We start from the raw sequence: 16,020 nt of genomic DNA on the forward strand, positions 1-16,020 counted from the left end.
ATATTTACCGTTATGTGCTTATTAACTTATCAATACATTTATTTTGAAAATTCAATAAAGACGTATTTCCGTAAACTGCAGATTGTGGGCCAATCGGATGTTGCCAGATTTTCCAATAGAAACTATTGCAACACTACCTTGCTTTACCTTTCAGGGGATTTACTCGTGACCCATATACATTAAAAATATTTTAAAAAGTGTTGAAAGCAAAGTTATATTACGTTGAAACTGCTTCAGCTAATGTTTTTAGAATTGTTGCTCTGTCCCAGTGTGCCCTTTCATGTCCATCATGTGTCATGGGTCAGAGGTGTCAACATATCAAGAGTGCATGCTTGGAAGATCTCACAAACATTAGTCACAAAAAAAACACTTTACCTCACAGAAAAAAGCTGCCAAGTGTGATATGGAGACAGTGAGCAACAACTTATTTAATAAATGTGACCATTTATTCCCCAATTCTCAGGTGCTATTCCATTCCTCATGTGACCTATTGGCTTCACAACATTCACAAACTTTTGCCAAGCACATGACATGTTACACAACCTCTCTGGAGTTTCAGTGCTTCCATCCTAAGATTTACTTTTGAACAGGTCCAGCAAGTTTACACAGAGGAAAAACACACAAGGCCATATCTTAGTTCTATCTAAGCCTGAATGTGCAAAGATGCACAGTTGCATTTTCACAAAGTATGCGTCTGATTCTACAAACAAACAAAAAAGGAATACAATACTTGTGTATGCAAGAAAAAAATATATACATTTAAAACATTATTCTTCAGTTAGTCAAACATTTCTGATAATGAACACTTTTTCTTCAGTTTTATTCAAATAAAAGGAAGCGACATATTCCCGAAAATGTTTCACATATATACACAGCTAGAGTCAAATATTGACCAAGGGAATGTTTTAAATCACTAATTTTAAGCAACCAGCATCATTTATGGCAAAGTGCCCACAGACAAATGTGTAATTGTTCTGATGTAGTAAATGAAAAAGGTGATTAAAACATGAGGCGAACATGAGGATAAACAGTTCAGTGCACCGTGCCGTGGTTGCCTTGCTGCATTTAACAGGATGTTATGTCGATTGCCCGCACTGGACACTAGCCAGCAGAATCAAAGTTCCTCATTGGCAGCAGGCGGCATTGCAGCTTATAAGGTCTCGGGCAAGGTTACTAATAAGAACCAGAGGCCCTATTTTAGCTGATGGCTTGTTCTATTCCTGGGTAGTAACCTAAGCAGGTAGTGAAAAGGGCAGTCCTTCCTCGTTGGTGTGTCGGATTTCACTCATCATAGTGGAGGGATGACAGGAACTTATCCACATCCAAGTCTTGGGGAAAGCAATCGACGACTCTCTTTTTCTCCTGCAGATTTAAAGCAAAAGTCAGAATTACATTAATACAAATATGTATCATTGGCTGTTTATCAATGGAGTTCCCAAACTTTTCAGCCCGACACAAAAATATGCAAGGACCCCAACTGTAACAGAGGGTGTCGTCTAAACAGGTGCCTCATCAACAGGCCGAACAACATGCTTCCAGCTCCATGTGGCTGAATTGATAAAAATAAGGAGTCTATTTAGTTCGGATTTGTTTTTAATGAGTAGGTCTAAAAAATTATAAAGATTGGCCTGATGGTGGCAACAGAGTAATGGCCATGTCGTTACTTTAATCCTTATCTGTTAATCCTGCTCAGGGTGATGGAGGACACACTGGACATACAGGGGGGACAGGATGGACAGACACATTCAAACCTTCAGGGAATTTAGATTGCTGTGCACCTAACCTGCATATCTTTAAAAGTGTTTCTCCTCTGTACTGTGTGATCAAACTCCTCTAGTCAGGCGCAGGTCAAAGCTGAAAGACTAAACTTAACTTCCATCAGTATGTACTGTCCTGCCAGACAGGGCATATTGTCATTAAAGAGAGCAAGCGCATTCTGGCTCATCCTTTAGGGTTGTTGGAGTTTTAGTTACTGTCTGCTTATAATTACACCTACATCAGCATGACATTTTAATTGATCTGAGAGAATCAATCAATTATTCAACTGAATGACAATTAATACATGAGCCATAATTCTTAGGATATATAGTTATATATATATCATTATATAGACTAAGATGTACTAGCACTATGCCTACCCGGTCATTCTTTATGCCTGGCGATCGTTTGGACTCTTTCTTGGCCGGTGTGCCGGCTGTGGGAGAAGACTGTTTGCGTTTTTTAGAGATCTTTGAGCTTGTGGGTGACTTTTCTCCAACTCCATCCTGACGCAAACTGTCCTTCAGGGGAGTGCCTGTTCTAGCGATGGCAGCCCGCGAAAGAATCATGAGTGTGTGAGCGGCCATGTTAATGCTGCTTTCACTGCCAGCCTCACTAGCGGGGCTGCAGGTGGGGACATCCGGGGTGTTGGGGGGCAAGAGACGCTTCTGAGGCCCTTCTCCGTCGTTACCCCTTTTCTGTCTGGAAGGAGTCCTGTGACGGAAGGTGGACTCCACCTGGTTACAGCCGGTCCCAGGGGTACTGGGTAGGCTTATATCTGAGGCACTTGCTCCAGGCCTCTTGGCTGGGGTGGAAGGAGAGTTTAGCTCCTGGATGTCCTGCAGCATCTCAGCTGCCTGTTTAGCCAGAGAGCAGGACTTTGACTGGGCTTTTGTAGCCTTGGACTGGGGATTAGATTCTGGTTGAGTGACAGCTGGAGGGTTGAGGTCGCTTGATGCTGAGGATGCCGATGTAGACTGCTGTTGCTGCTCTTGCACACGCCCCTTAATTTCATTTTCCTTGTTGGATGTCACATTTGGCGTTTCCTGAGAAGGATTCCTCTTTTCTGTGCGGCCCTCTCGCGATTTGGCAGGAGCCTTTTCTGCAGGTTCTTTCGTGTTGCTTTCCTCTTTATCCTTTCTACTCCCTGATTTCGTTGCAGTGTGAGAAGACATCTTTGACCTCTGTGAATTATGAGCTTTTGCTTCTCCATCATCATTAGTGTGTTTCTTGTCAGTAGATTTGGATCTTCTTTGTGATTCTAACTTTTTCAAAGCCTCAGGCTGTGAAGAACCCACCCTGCTGGCACTTGCACTTCGAGTCTCTGGGTTGTTGATCTTATGATCTTGTTTGCGAGAGTTATTTTTAACAGGACCTTTATGGTGCTGTTGTTGAGGCCTGGAATTCTCTGCCTCCTTCACTAACCCTCCTACATTCTGGGAATCTGATGAGCATCTGGTAATCTCTATTCTCCTCTTGGGCTTGTTGCCACTTAAGATAGCAGGCCGTATTTGAGGGGCTAGTTGTGTTTTAACTTTCCCAGGTTGCCTGACAGATCGTGGTGTAGATGTATTTGGGGCTGCAGGTGAGTTGGTTTTTGTGGTTTCAGGAGTTTGTAGTTGAACTCCGGCAGAAGAGTCAAAAAATAAAATTCTACGATAACTGGAACTCTTTGCTGCATCCTGCTGGCTTGTATTTTCAGCTGAAGCAGGTTGAATTACTTTACCAACCACAGTTTCCTCAGTGCCTGCAATTCAGAGAAATATGGTCAGAGCAGCAAAGCAGTGACATGAAAACATAACCCAGAACAACACTGAGGATATAAGAATATACTAAATCAGGGATTACTGCTCCAAGTTAGCATGTAACTTACCAGCAACTGTGGATGTTTTGACTGCCACTGTGGAAGGTTTGGGGTTGACAGTTTCTGGCTGCTGTACCAACACTGGATTTGGTATGGCAACCAGCTGATAATAGAACAGAGATAAGTGTTATTGTTCTGGACATTGCTAAAAGCTCCAAAGCCAATGGAAACCCCCTGAAGGGACACTGTGCTTTAGTCCACATGTTACACAATTATGAAGTTTATATATATATTTTACTGTTGATGGAGCCTCACCCACAGTGGGGAAATAATTGGTTTGTTTTTTCAGAGAATAAATATCATTGGCTCATTAATAATACAAATACAAATTCTGAAGGAGATTATTTGAGGGGCACAAAATGTAGATTTCATTCAAACAAAATGTCAAAAATTCTGCAATTGTTTTGGACACATTGTTTATTTAAGTTTGATCTGGGGATGCTGTTAGAGCAAAGCTCACAAAATATCATTGGTTATCTTTTGGGTAACATCTGTAGAAGCTTTCATGGTAACCTGCCCATTAGATCTCATGATACAGATATGATCTCTGCCACATAGCAAAAACACGTTTTCTGTTAAAAATGGTAAAACCAAAAAATACCTATAGACTCAGACCATACAACTGAAGATAAAGTTGTGTTACCTGATTAGACACCATCTGGACACTCCCACGAGAGCTCTGGCCCATTACAGATATAGGAAGCATCAGGGGCTTAACAGGTGATGGTAAGATGAGAGCTGACCCTGCACATAAAGAACAAAAAATGTTTTAACTAACACTAATTGTAGAGGATGGCAATAGTCTTGACAGACAGAAGGCAATGAACAACAAAGAATCAGCTACACAATGAATGATTGGCGCAGATCTGGGGGGATTGTGCTTCATTGTTAAACCTGTGGACATTTTATGAGCTGTAGGAAATAATCTGGAGCCAATAAAAAATAGTATTACTACTTGCAAAATATGTTTTTATTAAAATAAAATGCAATTTCTTTCTCCTTCAGCCATATAACTGGGCATTTTTGCAAATCCAAATGATTTTTTTGGTATATTTACAAAAAAATCAATGGTTCCGTAATATAAACAGGTAGTAACAAGGATCCTTATTAATTGTTAAATGTACATTTTTTTTGTTTGTATGTTTACTTCTTTACTAGTTTTAATATCCCTTTGCAGCTGAAACTCTGCAAATTCCCCATAGCGGGACTAAGAGAGGATCTTATTTGATCTCATTAAGGTGAGACCAAGATTAACTTTTGTCTTTTAAGATGAGCCACTCTTGTACTCCATTGTTTCTTACCAGTGGAGTAGCCTTGAGGATGAGTTGAAGTAGTCGCCCCAAACTGGTTGGTAGGCAATGGCTGTCCCTTTGAGACACCAGCAGGGAGTAGCAACCGTCTGGACTGAGCGTCTGCAGTCGGGGGTTCAGTCACAAGGATGTAGCTGGCAGTGGCTCCTGGGAGAGGAGGGTTAGTCGTGTCCAGGGGTAGTTGAATTACGTAGCTCTGATAGGCCTGCGATGTCCCTGATAATGGAGATGCCAGCAATCCCACAGCCCTACCGGTGAGAGGACTAGCAGTTGCCTCGAAGCCCTGTAAACTACTAACTGCTTGTGCCACCTCATCCAAGTTATTATTTGGAGTGCCAGGGACGCTAGAGTATCCAAGGGACTTGGCTGGAGAGGAAAGATAGATGGTGGGTATCTTATCCTCAGAAATGCTGGAAATTGCCTGATTCAAGGCAGCGTCGTTGGCCAGCTCCACATCCTGGTTATCACTGATGATGATGTTCAAAGAAACTATATTACTGGAAAGTGCGGCAGCCTTGCTTTGGGGGTTGACATTTGTGGATGAAGGATCAGGTGCTGATGCAACTGGGGCGCAGAAGGAGAACGATGCGGGTGAGGCAGGTGTGGATGAGGTCGGGGTAGCTGTGAGAGTTGTAGAGGCCGAGGCACATATGGGGGAGTCAGGTGTTGCTCTGAATGGTGCAACAGGGGAAGCTGATGGCGAGGCAGGCACAGCTGTAGCTGTGGCGTTTGTGGAGGCAGATGTGGAAGAGGCAGATTCTAATGTTACAGAGTGAGTACAGCCTAGATGAGTGTCTCCTCCATCGCTAGAAGCTGCGATAGCAGACAGGTCAACAGTCGACACAGGAGTGAGTTCAACTTGTACAGGAGACAAATAATCAGGCGGATCACCCAGAGCTAAAGAGGGGACTGTAGGTTGCTCTGTAGAATGTTGTGCTTGTTTATGCTCCTCTGTTTTATCCACATTACAGGTTGACGTCACCAACGGTGCAACAAGTGTAGTTGAGACTCTTGATGAGGGAACCGATTCACAGAGACCAGTTGTGAAGGTGCTGTCTTTTGTGGCAGGCTCAGAAGAGGCCATGCTGTCTGAAGGAGGAGGGGGTGTATTCAATGGTTCATCAATATCCATCGGTGTAACAGCAACACTGTTATTAAAGAGCGAGGCGCTTTCTTTTCTGTTCGACTTCCTTGCAGGAGGTGAGACTCCTCGGTGCTCCTCATGACTCACCAACAATCTGGCTGAACTGCCCTCAATTCTCGAGGCTTTACCTCTGGGGGCAAGAAGCGTTTTCTTTAACAAGGTGGAAGGAGCAGACTTCCTGGTCTTACGATCTTGTCCGACTCTCGTCTTCACGGTCACAGGGTTTGTATCAGAAACGTTAATATCTCTCTGTGTAGTACCTGAAAAATAAACAGTACAAAAATAAAAATCATGATCAGCAATTAACACAAATACTACTTCTCTGGGTAAAAAATATCTTATGGTGTAGTCGTCAAACTGTGACCAGTTTGCAAACTCTAGTCAAGCCTGTTCTCCTCCTCTCATACAATAAAAGAGACAATGAGAAAGCCAATGAAATATGTGACTGACTTAAGGATGATACTTTCACTGCAGACATACCTACATTCATATAAACTTAGGAAACCCATTGCATTCTTAATAACCTTTAGTGAATCCTGATATCAAATGGAAAGACGTTTAAGTTGGAAACGCTGCCTGTAAGCCTCTAACGCCACATTATTTACCTTCCCCAAGAAGGTTATGTTTTGATTAACATTAAGAGATATGCCGTTAGCCCTTGGTGGTGGTATGCATTATCTATGCCCTTCTAGTTGTTCTAGTAATTCTGACATCTAAACTAAACATGAAGTTTGAAGTCTAAACCCTGTCTCTAACTGTGTGAGATTAAAGACCAAGTGATGAGATCTGTGTCGTCTTCATATAAGAGTGCACTATCGAATCTAAAGAATACCTGGATCATCACTCAGAAGGGGTCTGAACGTCAATGGAGATCCAGCAGCATCACTCTCTTCGGGACTACTGCTCACATCTTCATCCCCTGGTTCTCCATCAGGGAATTTGGATTTATCTGCAAATTCATAATTGATAACTTTTCATTGTGCTTTCTTACATAATTGAGAAACATGCAATCTAAACAACAAACTATTTCAGTCTAAAAAAGGTCATAGTTACTGTAATCAAAGAGGTCAAAGAGGGCCGTAAAAGCTGGGTCAGACTCCGTTTGCTCCAAAATGTCGTGGATGGCGTCGTCACTCATATGGATTTCCCCCTGTGTCAGAGGATATGTGTCAAGAAATAATATGATGGCACACAGGGAACTGAGAACAGAGAAAGTGAATTTGCTTTAATGATAGTTTTTTCAGCACCTGTAATCCTAGGATTTCATCTATAGACGGGTCTGTCTCCATTGTGGTTGAAGAGGCCTTGGATGTTTGAGGCGTTGGTTCACTGATGTTACAGACAAAACAGAGAAGAAAATAGTAAAACCATACCTTACCCTGCCGCCAGTCTTTGTCACTGATAAAATCATGGACAATCAATTTAAATGGACTTAATACAGATGCAGTGAGGCAATGCTGGGTTCCAACTCAGCACTTACTTGGCAAGGATTTTGTTGATGTTTTCAGCAAGCTTCTCTTGTAATGATCTGTCTCCCAGTATCCTGTCACGTGCATTCTGTATCACAAGTTGCTGTGGAGTGAAAACAAATGATTATCTATCAATTTTTATATTGATTGATGTTTTCAAGAGAGAGCATGCATGTATAATATTTGATTAAGTGTCTGCAGCATCACGTCATTCACCAAGCTGAGTAAAAAATTAAAACAGAGTGTCCTACAACTGTGAGAGTATAGAGGTAGTTGAGCCTTGCTTTGCTGCGCAAGACAGATGAAGAATATTGTGAGTGAAAATCTGTGAAAACAATATTTAAAAAGTGAGCATGTTCTAGTTTTCATAGCTGAACACAGGTTGTTGCCAGGAATAGGGGGGGTGTCTTGAAACACAGTGACTTGTTATTGAAAATGGTGAGACAAGCTGGCTGGGCCGGGACTGGGACTGCTTAGCATGCTAACTTCAGCAGATGCAAAGGAGTTAAGATCTCCACTGCTAACGACAGCTCTTGCCGAGTAAAGAAATAAAATTTGATGCTAAACATCGGCTAATGCTAAGGTTGGCCTTACAAATAGCACCTGAGAGGAAATCAGACATGAAACATGCAGTTCTACCTACAGGAAAAGTTTCATTAACAACCTCTTCAGGCTGGGGTTCAGCACTGACGCTACTGACAGCTGTGGCAGATCTGCCAGGACCACTGGTTCCACTCTGTGCACCACCTCTCCTCCTGGGTGTGTCCCTGAAGGCAAAGGAAAGGTTTTAAGCTTCATAAGGCAACGAAAAGCAAGTATAATGCCATACAATCCCATCACAAACACTGAGCAAAAAATCTCCATTATCCTGGCAGACATTTAGACTTGTGGCAGTTTTGTTCTAGTCAGGTTTTCTTGTTTTATATCTATTGACATAGACATTAATCGTGACTTGAAAGCCACAGTGGGTTAGTGGGAAGAATGTGTTAAATTCTAAATAAGAGGGGGTTAACAATAATTGCAATATGAGAAGATTTCTTACCATTTCCGTCGTCCAGGAGACATTGGGCCTGGATTTAGCCTATTCTCTGACACAATGATATGAACCGGTGAATCCCCTGTAATGAACACATGTGGTCACACGTCACTCTAAAGCAATTTTTTGCGGACTTTTTATAGCGAGTGCCAAAACAAGCACAGCTTTGCTAACTCTATTCAATAACCCCCTTACAAGGGAAGCTTTTTCTGACGCATTATAAAAACAATATATGAATAGCTGCTTGAATGCTTCATGTGCTTCAATGACAATTGTTTAAGCAATAAAATCCTCTCCACGACTAAGAATGTAAAATAAAAGTGAATATTGTAGATATATCCATTTGGACAAGAGCTCATCATCATTACAAATCTATGAGATGGCCGATTTTTCAAATTCCTACCCAAAGAATGACTGAGATAAATATTAAAACACAAACACTTGTAAAATGACCACTTGTAAACTTGTAAAATAGAAATAAATAAAAAGCATGTTTTATCATACTGACTTGGTATACTCAGTAATCGGCCGCCATCATGGATCTGTTGGGGTGTGCCACTGCCAGGAGCTTGTCTGATGTGCGGAGCAGAGTAGCTCACAGGGGTCGAGTGGCTGAACATGCTGTGCGAGGTTTGCGCCGGGCTGATGATGGAGCTCGTTTCAGCACCGGCTGAAGCCACGGTCAGGACCCGCTGTCTTGCCATGTTTGCTAATCCAACGCGTGAACGTGCTGCCATGGATAGAAGAAAATTGTTAAAATGTTGTGTATATGGATTTTCTTTTTTTTATTACATTTGAAAAAGTTATCGCACGTTACTTCAATTGTTTTGGATGTGGCTGCAACACTGTTTACCCCTGAAACTAAAGTGTTTTGTGGATTCAAACACTTCACCCACCCCTTCATTGGCATATGTATGAGTAGATGATGAATGGCTTTGACATTTTTTCAGTGAACTATCCCTTTAGATCATTTTTTGACCAGTGTTTCTTACATTTTGTGAACTTATTTGTGTCGGTATGTTTTGCATGCTGTTGTTAGAGGCTTCAACATTCAACACTGTAATAAACAACGCTATGCTGACAATAGGCTTGTAAAGAAAGACGATAGTCAGGCTATTCCAAAATGTGCAGCTTCACATGTAAATGCATAATCCTAACGGAGTCCGCTCTACACTATCGTTACCTGTCCAACATAATGGCTCAAAACCTTAGTAAGGAGGCCTCTGGTATTATGCTAGCACACTTAGCTTAGCCATGACTCTTTGATGGAAACAGTGAAACAGTCTGGACCAACTCTGATTTAGAGAGCGGGGCACATAATTGCAGAACTACGGCGAACATACACAGCCTTATCCTTCAGTGCTTCACAGTTCTCAGTGGCAATACAACTTAAACCTGATTGTGCAAAGTAATGCCCCTCAATTGAAAAAAATATATATTGCACACTCACTTCTCTGACTTGCTGATACAGCTGGTGAATTCTGCAGTGACCTAAAAGAAAGATAGAGGACAATGAAGCAGTATGAGTGATGAAAATCCCACTGAAAATCCACTATCATTAGGAAAGATCATTTCAACTTGAGAAAATTGCAGTGATGATATGTTAGATCTTGATGAGTGGAATTACTTGATTTGGTTGACTGTAAAATCCAACTTTTTCCACAAAGAGGTCATCATCACAGGAACCTCATGACAAGACTCTGAAAGAAGAAACACAAGAATTAACCATAAATGTTACATTTTGTCATAATCTAGTAATAAATGTTACATTTCACAAATCGCAAGAAGTGATGAAACAGTTACTGGTTTCACTGTATACAGTGGTAAAATTTGACGGTTGATTGTACCAATTCAATCTACATTTGCTGGGATTTCCATGGTGATTTGGTTGATAGTGTAATAGCATGAGCTGCTAGTGCTCTGAATATAGCTAGCAACTGTCCGCATCCCCTGTTGCCAAATCGCATGAGTTCAGCAAATGCTGATATTTTATCCTGACTCTTAGACATTTAGGGCTGACATCTGCACTTAAGATAACGAGTTGTCAACTAGGCCTGTCGCGATATGCAATAAATCAATTAATTGCGCGATAAATTAAAATGAGCGATAATTTTTTGCCGGCTGCAATAAATTCAGGGATTAAAGTTTTCCGTCGCTATGACGGATGTCCGTCAACTCTGCTCGCATAAGGCTAAAAATGAGATCGATGCAGATCCCATCCGGCAGTCGGCCGCGGCTGCCGGTGGACAGACTCTTGTCTCCGCACTGCCCGCGCGCGTCAGGGCTCCCGTGCAGGTGTGGGAGGATCTCCTCGCGAGCCCTCTCCCAAGCGCTGGCTGGCCCCCGCCGGGCGCATTTCCTCCGTGGTGCGCCGCGACGGCTCCGGGTCGGCTTGGAAAGGCTCGGGGCGGGAGGAACGGAGACCACGGCGAGAAAGGTTTCACAAAAGCGTTCGGGGGGACGAAGGCGGGCGGAAGCCTGCCTGCGACAGCCCCAGCCGCGGAGACACGGGGGTCTCCGAGCGGTCTGACACAGGGGTCTCCGCGGAGACACGGGGTCTCAATTGGCTCAGGCACCGAAGTCAGAGTCACGAGTCAGAGTGTGTCTGTTTTGTATTTATTTTTATTTATTTAACTATAGTGTAAACTTTTGTTAACAGTTCATATATTATTCATAGTTTTAAGTTAAAAAGTTTTTGTATTTATTTATATTTATAATCTACTTTAAACAGTTCATATATTTGGCAATGAAAAAGTCTTTCTTAAATGTCTTCCAGATGTCCAGTTCCAGTGTTCTTTAAAAATAAAAGTTTATTGATCTTCGAAAGGGTGTACTTGCATCATTATGCCATTATCATTATATAAGTTGAAAATGGTGTCAAAACGGCAATATTTTCGCTCATCGCAATAATTTTCTGGGGCAATTAATCGCACAGAAAAATGTGTTATCGTGACAGGCCTATTGTCAACCTTCTCACCTTAGCTCTGACTCTGCTTGTTTTGTGTTACTATGTATGTCATCAACATCTGATTTGTTTACAAATAGTTGAATTGTTCTTACATGCATATGACTTTGTTCATAGTGGTTGTGTTGTAATTTACGTGTACATTTTAATTTGTTATTTATGATTTAATTTTAACCTGCATAACTTGCAAAACAAAAAGCTTCTTTAGCAACCAAAGCCTTCCTTCTTCAAAGTTAATGTTGCAAAATTAATAAGATGTTATGTGGCACTATATTATTATTTTATTGATTATAATTTATTATTTTAATATACAATTTGGTGATATATCATCACTTCAGTATGTGTATCTGTACTTTTTTGAACATTGTCATCACAATTAACAATAAAACTTTAGTAACAGTGATAATTTATGTCACTGTAATTGTAATACAAAATGTTCACGGTGTTTCATCTCTAACGGTGATAATGGCTGATAGACTCACCCTTTGTTTTGGCAGCCACATACTCATTTAAGATAGTTGAGAGGCCTTTCCCAAAGATTGACTGTGAGGGAACAAAAACAACAGATCACACATGTACACGTAATCAGTGCCTTCATATTAATGTTAACAATCAGTGAGAGGCCTTATCAGAGAGAAAGAGAGGCTTACAAATACACAGGCAGGAATAGTCCCATCTAGTGTGGTGTGTTCAGCATACTCCTTCAGATTGCAGCTCTCATGGATGAAAGCCTGGCTCGTGGTACACAGTCCCTCTTCTTGGAGGTAGCCTGGAGAAAGACATTTATAAAACAAAGTTCAGACAGTGAATAAAAAGTTGTCCTAAATACGTGTATAAGCTCTGGGGGGCCTGTTCCCAGTTTAGTGTCGTTGTTGGCTGATGGTGCGTTCAGGTCCTACTGTTTAATCTGAAATTGCGAGACAATGAGTGGGATTTTAGCAGCAAAAAGACATGATTCAGAGTCAGGTAAATAGAGATTTTGTGACAGGTGCAGTTAATTAATCGTGGTGGACATAAGCACGGTACTATGGGGAGAATGGCTGCAAATACAACACAGCTGGCAGTTAGCTACAATAATAACCAAACCAGTCAGTCCATGACCTAGGACCTATAACGACAGTTTGAATCGGATGAATAACAATACAAACGTCAAACAGCAACAACAGCGAATTCAAGCTGTTTATCTACAACCTCATCTCGCAGTAAAGGGCTCTACACTTTAGGGGAAAAGACGAGAGTATGTTGTTCTTCTTCCTATTCTGCAGACTTCACGTAAAGGCAGCTTTGTATTTGACTCACCCAAAACAAGCCTCGCAACGTCCGACGGCAGCAACATGTCTGCTCTTGAGTGGAAGAAGACGACGAACAAGCGAGTAAACCAGCTACATGTTCGTTAGACAATGTGTCGGAGACGCGTTGTTCGGCGTCAAATCGAGATAAACCCGCCGGTGTCAGAGGACGACCTGACAAACTGCTGCTCAGTCAAAAGGCGGGGAACTCAATAACTTATACCCCGGAAGTGTTAGAGTAACGTGTCGCTCGGACTCCTGGGGGTTGTGGTCCCTTCAGAAACACCGAACTACACTTCATCCCACACGCTGCCTTATGCATGTAAAGCATAACTTGTATTGAATGTGACTTTAAAGACCACTCTGTCGCTGTGGTAGCACAGCAGCTAGCAAGGCAGCAAGTTGGATTTGGTGTTAGCATTAAAGCGAAAGGACTCGCTTCCTCCTACCGTGACCTGGATATGACGTCTCCGCTTCACCCCGACTCTTGGGGCGGGAATTTCCTGCTTGGTCTGCATGTGTACGTGAGTGTGAGTAAACTGGGTTAACGTCAGGTCAGGATGGGGAAGTTGTCAGAGGAGGTTCAGCAGCAGCATTAGCAGCAGCAGCAGGCCCATCCAGCACCGCAGCACCACAGCTCATGTCTGCTCCTGCGTGTGTGACAGCTCCGTGACCCAGCCACAGATCGAGTGTTTGAACACGAACTCAAGTTCAAAGTAAGTGTGGTCATGTTGTGTTGATAAAGTGCGTCGTGTGCAATGCCCGGCTGACTGATCAATGTAAACGGTTTCAGAGGAGATCTGACGCCTCTGTGTAGTAAACACTGTGTGTGGACTCATAACAACATCATCCTGTCTTGTCAACATCCTGTCTCAGCACTGGTTACAGGAGTCTACCCCACACTGATTCACACTGTGCCCTCAGCCACTGTGCAGCACCATGAGTCTGGGTCTGGATGATCTCCTGGGCTGCTGCAAGGGGCTGGAGAATGATAAAGTCACAGAGAGAAAGGTAATCACACATGTGTATAGACAAATTGGTCATATATTGCTTCAGCACAAGTTGAATCAGTATGCGCAGTATTAATAAAACCCAACATATCCCTTAACCCCTCCACCCTGGCTTAGACTGCCCTCACCCTCCTCCAACCACTGGACATTTGAACATTCGTACATTGCACTGACTGTTACTTTGTTTTTTATACTGTATTATCCCGCCTATAGTGTATTCATATTTATATATATTCATATTTTTATCCTGCTCATAGTGTATTCATCGTCCTTATATCTTACAATTCCTGTTAATACTGTAATATTCCATATATATTTCTACTGTACAGATCTTATTTATTACATTTTCACTTTAATATGCACGATACTCTGCACTTTTACTGACTTTTTTTGCACTTCTGGTTAGACGCTAAACTGCATTTCGTTGTATATGTACTTGTACTGTGCAATGACAATAAAGTTGAATCTAATCTAATCTTATCTAATATCCTTTATGCTTCCAGAAAGAAGCCGAACGCTTCAGGCGGCTCCTCCGATCTCCAGAGATCGTGCAGGAGTTGGATCGTTCCTCGGCAACTAAATCCTCCAAGCAGCTCACATGGGATACTGTTTTCAGGTAACTCCCCTTTGCACATCTGCATATTTTCTATTTATGCAGCAACATGCATATAACATTATCCAGTATAACACAAGTCACACCTGGGTTTTATGTTCAAATCAATTTGAATTGCTTTATTCTTCCCCTAAGGGGGCGATTAAAGGCCGGTGGAATAGAAAAGTGTACAGACAACGAATTTGTAAACTTGAAAGACAACTGACAAATCTAAAGATACAAACAAATTTAGAAAATACAAAAAGAAACAAACAAAAAATACAGATATGTCACATTAGAAAACGCCCACTAAAGGATGGATTTGGTTAAAGAGCAAGTGCTTTCATCAAGGTTCATTTTCATCAGTCTGATGGCTTCTGGAATAAACCCGAACGTCTTGGAAATCTTTGCTTAATTTTACAACTGTGGTCATGTTTTTTTCTAATATACATGTTAAGTTAATGGAGCTAGTTTGTTTCTATGTTGCCAATTTAGTTTCAGGTTTGTTTCTTTACATCATTAATATATTATAACACTACATCAAGAGTTCTGATTTTGTTTGGGTCAATTAAGTCAGACGTTTTTTTAATATGAACACTTTCCGTTCGGTTTTGCTCCCACTTCATTTTTCCCATGTCAGATTTCTGCAGCGCTATTTCCAGAAGGAGACAGAGAGCATGCAGTCAAGTAAATCTGTCACAGCGACATCACTCACCACACGGAAGAAGAAGATGGCGGAAATGTGCAGTCTGATGAAATACTTCATTCGCTATGCAAACAAACGTAAGGACACTGTCTTTTGAGATCCAGTTCAAGCTAACAGTTAATTGCACACATTCACAATGTAGATTAAGGCGTGTTTTGTCACAGCGAGGGACCATCCTATCTTTCTTCACTGCATCAGAAAACCACATGAGTGATCTGAATTACAGGTATCTACTAGATTCACTGTGTCTCTGTCTCTGCAGGCGGGCCTCGTCTAAAGTGCAGTGAACTGCTGAAACATGTGATGGAGGTGGTGCAAGGCTCTTACAGCTGCTCTGCGTATGGAGAAGATTATAGCAGCCTCCTCGTCAAAGACATCCTCTCTGTCCGCAAGTACTGGTGTGACATCCCCCCACAGCAGTGGCACAGTCAGTGATCCTTTTGTCTAATTGCTCTTAATTTCTTGATATGATCAGATTATTCATCCTGATTCGTCGTATGTTGAAAATGATCAGATTACATGTTAAATGTCATATATTAATAAGAATGGATATTTACTTACCAGCTCATTACATTGTGTTATTACCACCTGACGTCTTATTACTGTCTCATCTAGTTCATGCTGTTAATCAATCCCCTGTGTGTTTTTCTGCTCCTTAGGTCTTTTAAAGTTGTACTGTGGTTTGTTCGACTCTTCTTCCAAATCCATAAACCGTGTTTTAGTGAACAGAGTCATCCACATGGTGGTGCAGGGCTGCTGCACGCAGACTGATCTAACAGTTACTGACTGTAACAATAACCTCTTCAGCTTCTTCTCCAAAGCAGTGCTTAACGCCAGGTGAAAACCTTTACCAGCCTTTTTAGAAACCTTTTAAACT

At 41.8% G+C, this 16,020-nt stretch overlaps 2 protein-coding genes across 3 annotated transcripts in view; one reads left to right on the forward strand and one right to left on the reverse strand.

Annotated features, from left to right (window-relative positions):
* Nucleotides 1-445: 445 nt before the first annotated feature.
* On the reverse strand, nt 446-13,022 carry npat (nuclear protein, ataxia-telangiectasia locus). The gene is made up of 17 exons (XM_061073083.1): nt 12,846-13,022; nt 12,197-12,315; nt 12,029-12,089; nt 10,209-10,281; nt 10,032-10,072; nt 9,090-9,311; nt 8,588-8,663; nt 8,189-8,312; nt 7,557-7,648; nt 7,324-7,405; nt 7,130-7,226; nt 6,909-7,025; nt 4,924-6,336; nt 4,266-4,366; nt 3,632-3,725; nt 2,139-3,505; nt 446-1,362 (listed from the first exon to the last, which is right to left on the reverse strand). Exons 1-17 carry the CDS (start codon nt 12,880-12,882, stop codon nt 1,282-1,284), a joined length of 4,197 nt encoding a protein of 1,398 aa, XP_060929066.1. The 5' UTR covers nt 12,883-13,022; the 3' UTR covers nt 446-1,281.
* A 383-nt stretch (nt 13,023-13,405) lies between these two features.
* Nucleotides 13,406-16,020, forward strand: part of atm (ATM serine/threonine kinase) — a 29,354-nt gene continuing 26,739 nt past the window's right edge. For both annotated transcript variants that reach the window (XM_061072754.1, XM_061072755.1), the window contains exons 1-6: nt 13,406-13,551; nt 13,712-13,846; nt 14,349-14,461; nt 15,078-15,220; nt 15,406-15,570; nt 15,803-15,980. In XM_061072754.1, coding sequence (XP_060928737.1) covers nt 13,775-13,846; nt 14,349-14,461; nt 15,078-15,220; nt 15,406-15,570; nt 15,803-15,980 — 671 coding nt within the window. In that variant the 5' untranslated portion in view covers nt 13,406-13,551; nt 13,712-13,774. The remainder of the gene's footprint in view (nt 13,552-13,711; nt 13,847-14,348; nt 14,462-15,077; nt 15,221-15,405; nt 15,571-15,802; nt 15,981-16,020) is intronic.

The sequence above is a fragment of the Limanda limanda genome, chromosome 6 (assembly GCF_963576545.1).
Source record: "Limanda limanda chromosome 6, fLimLim1.1, whole genome shotgun sequence".
In the NCBI taxonomy this organism is placed as follows: domain Eukaryota; kingdom Metazoa; phylum Chordata; class Actinopteri; order Pleuronectiformes; family Pleuronectidae; genus Limanda; species Limanda limanda.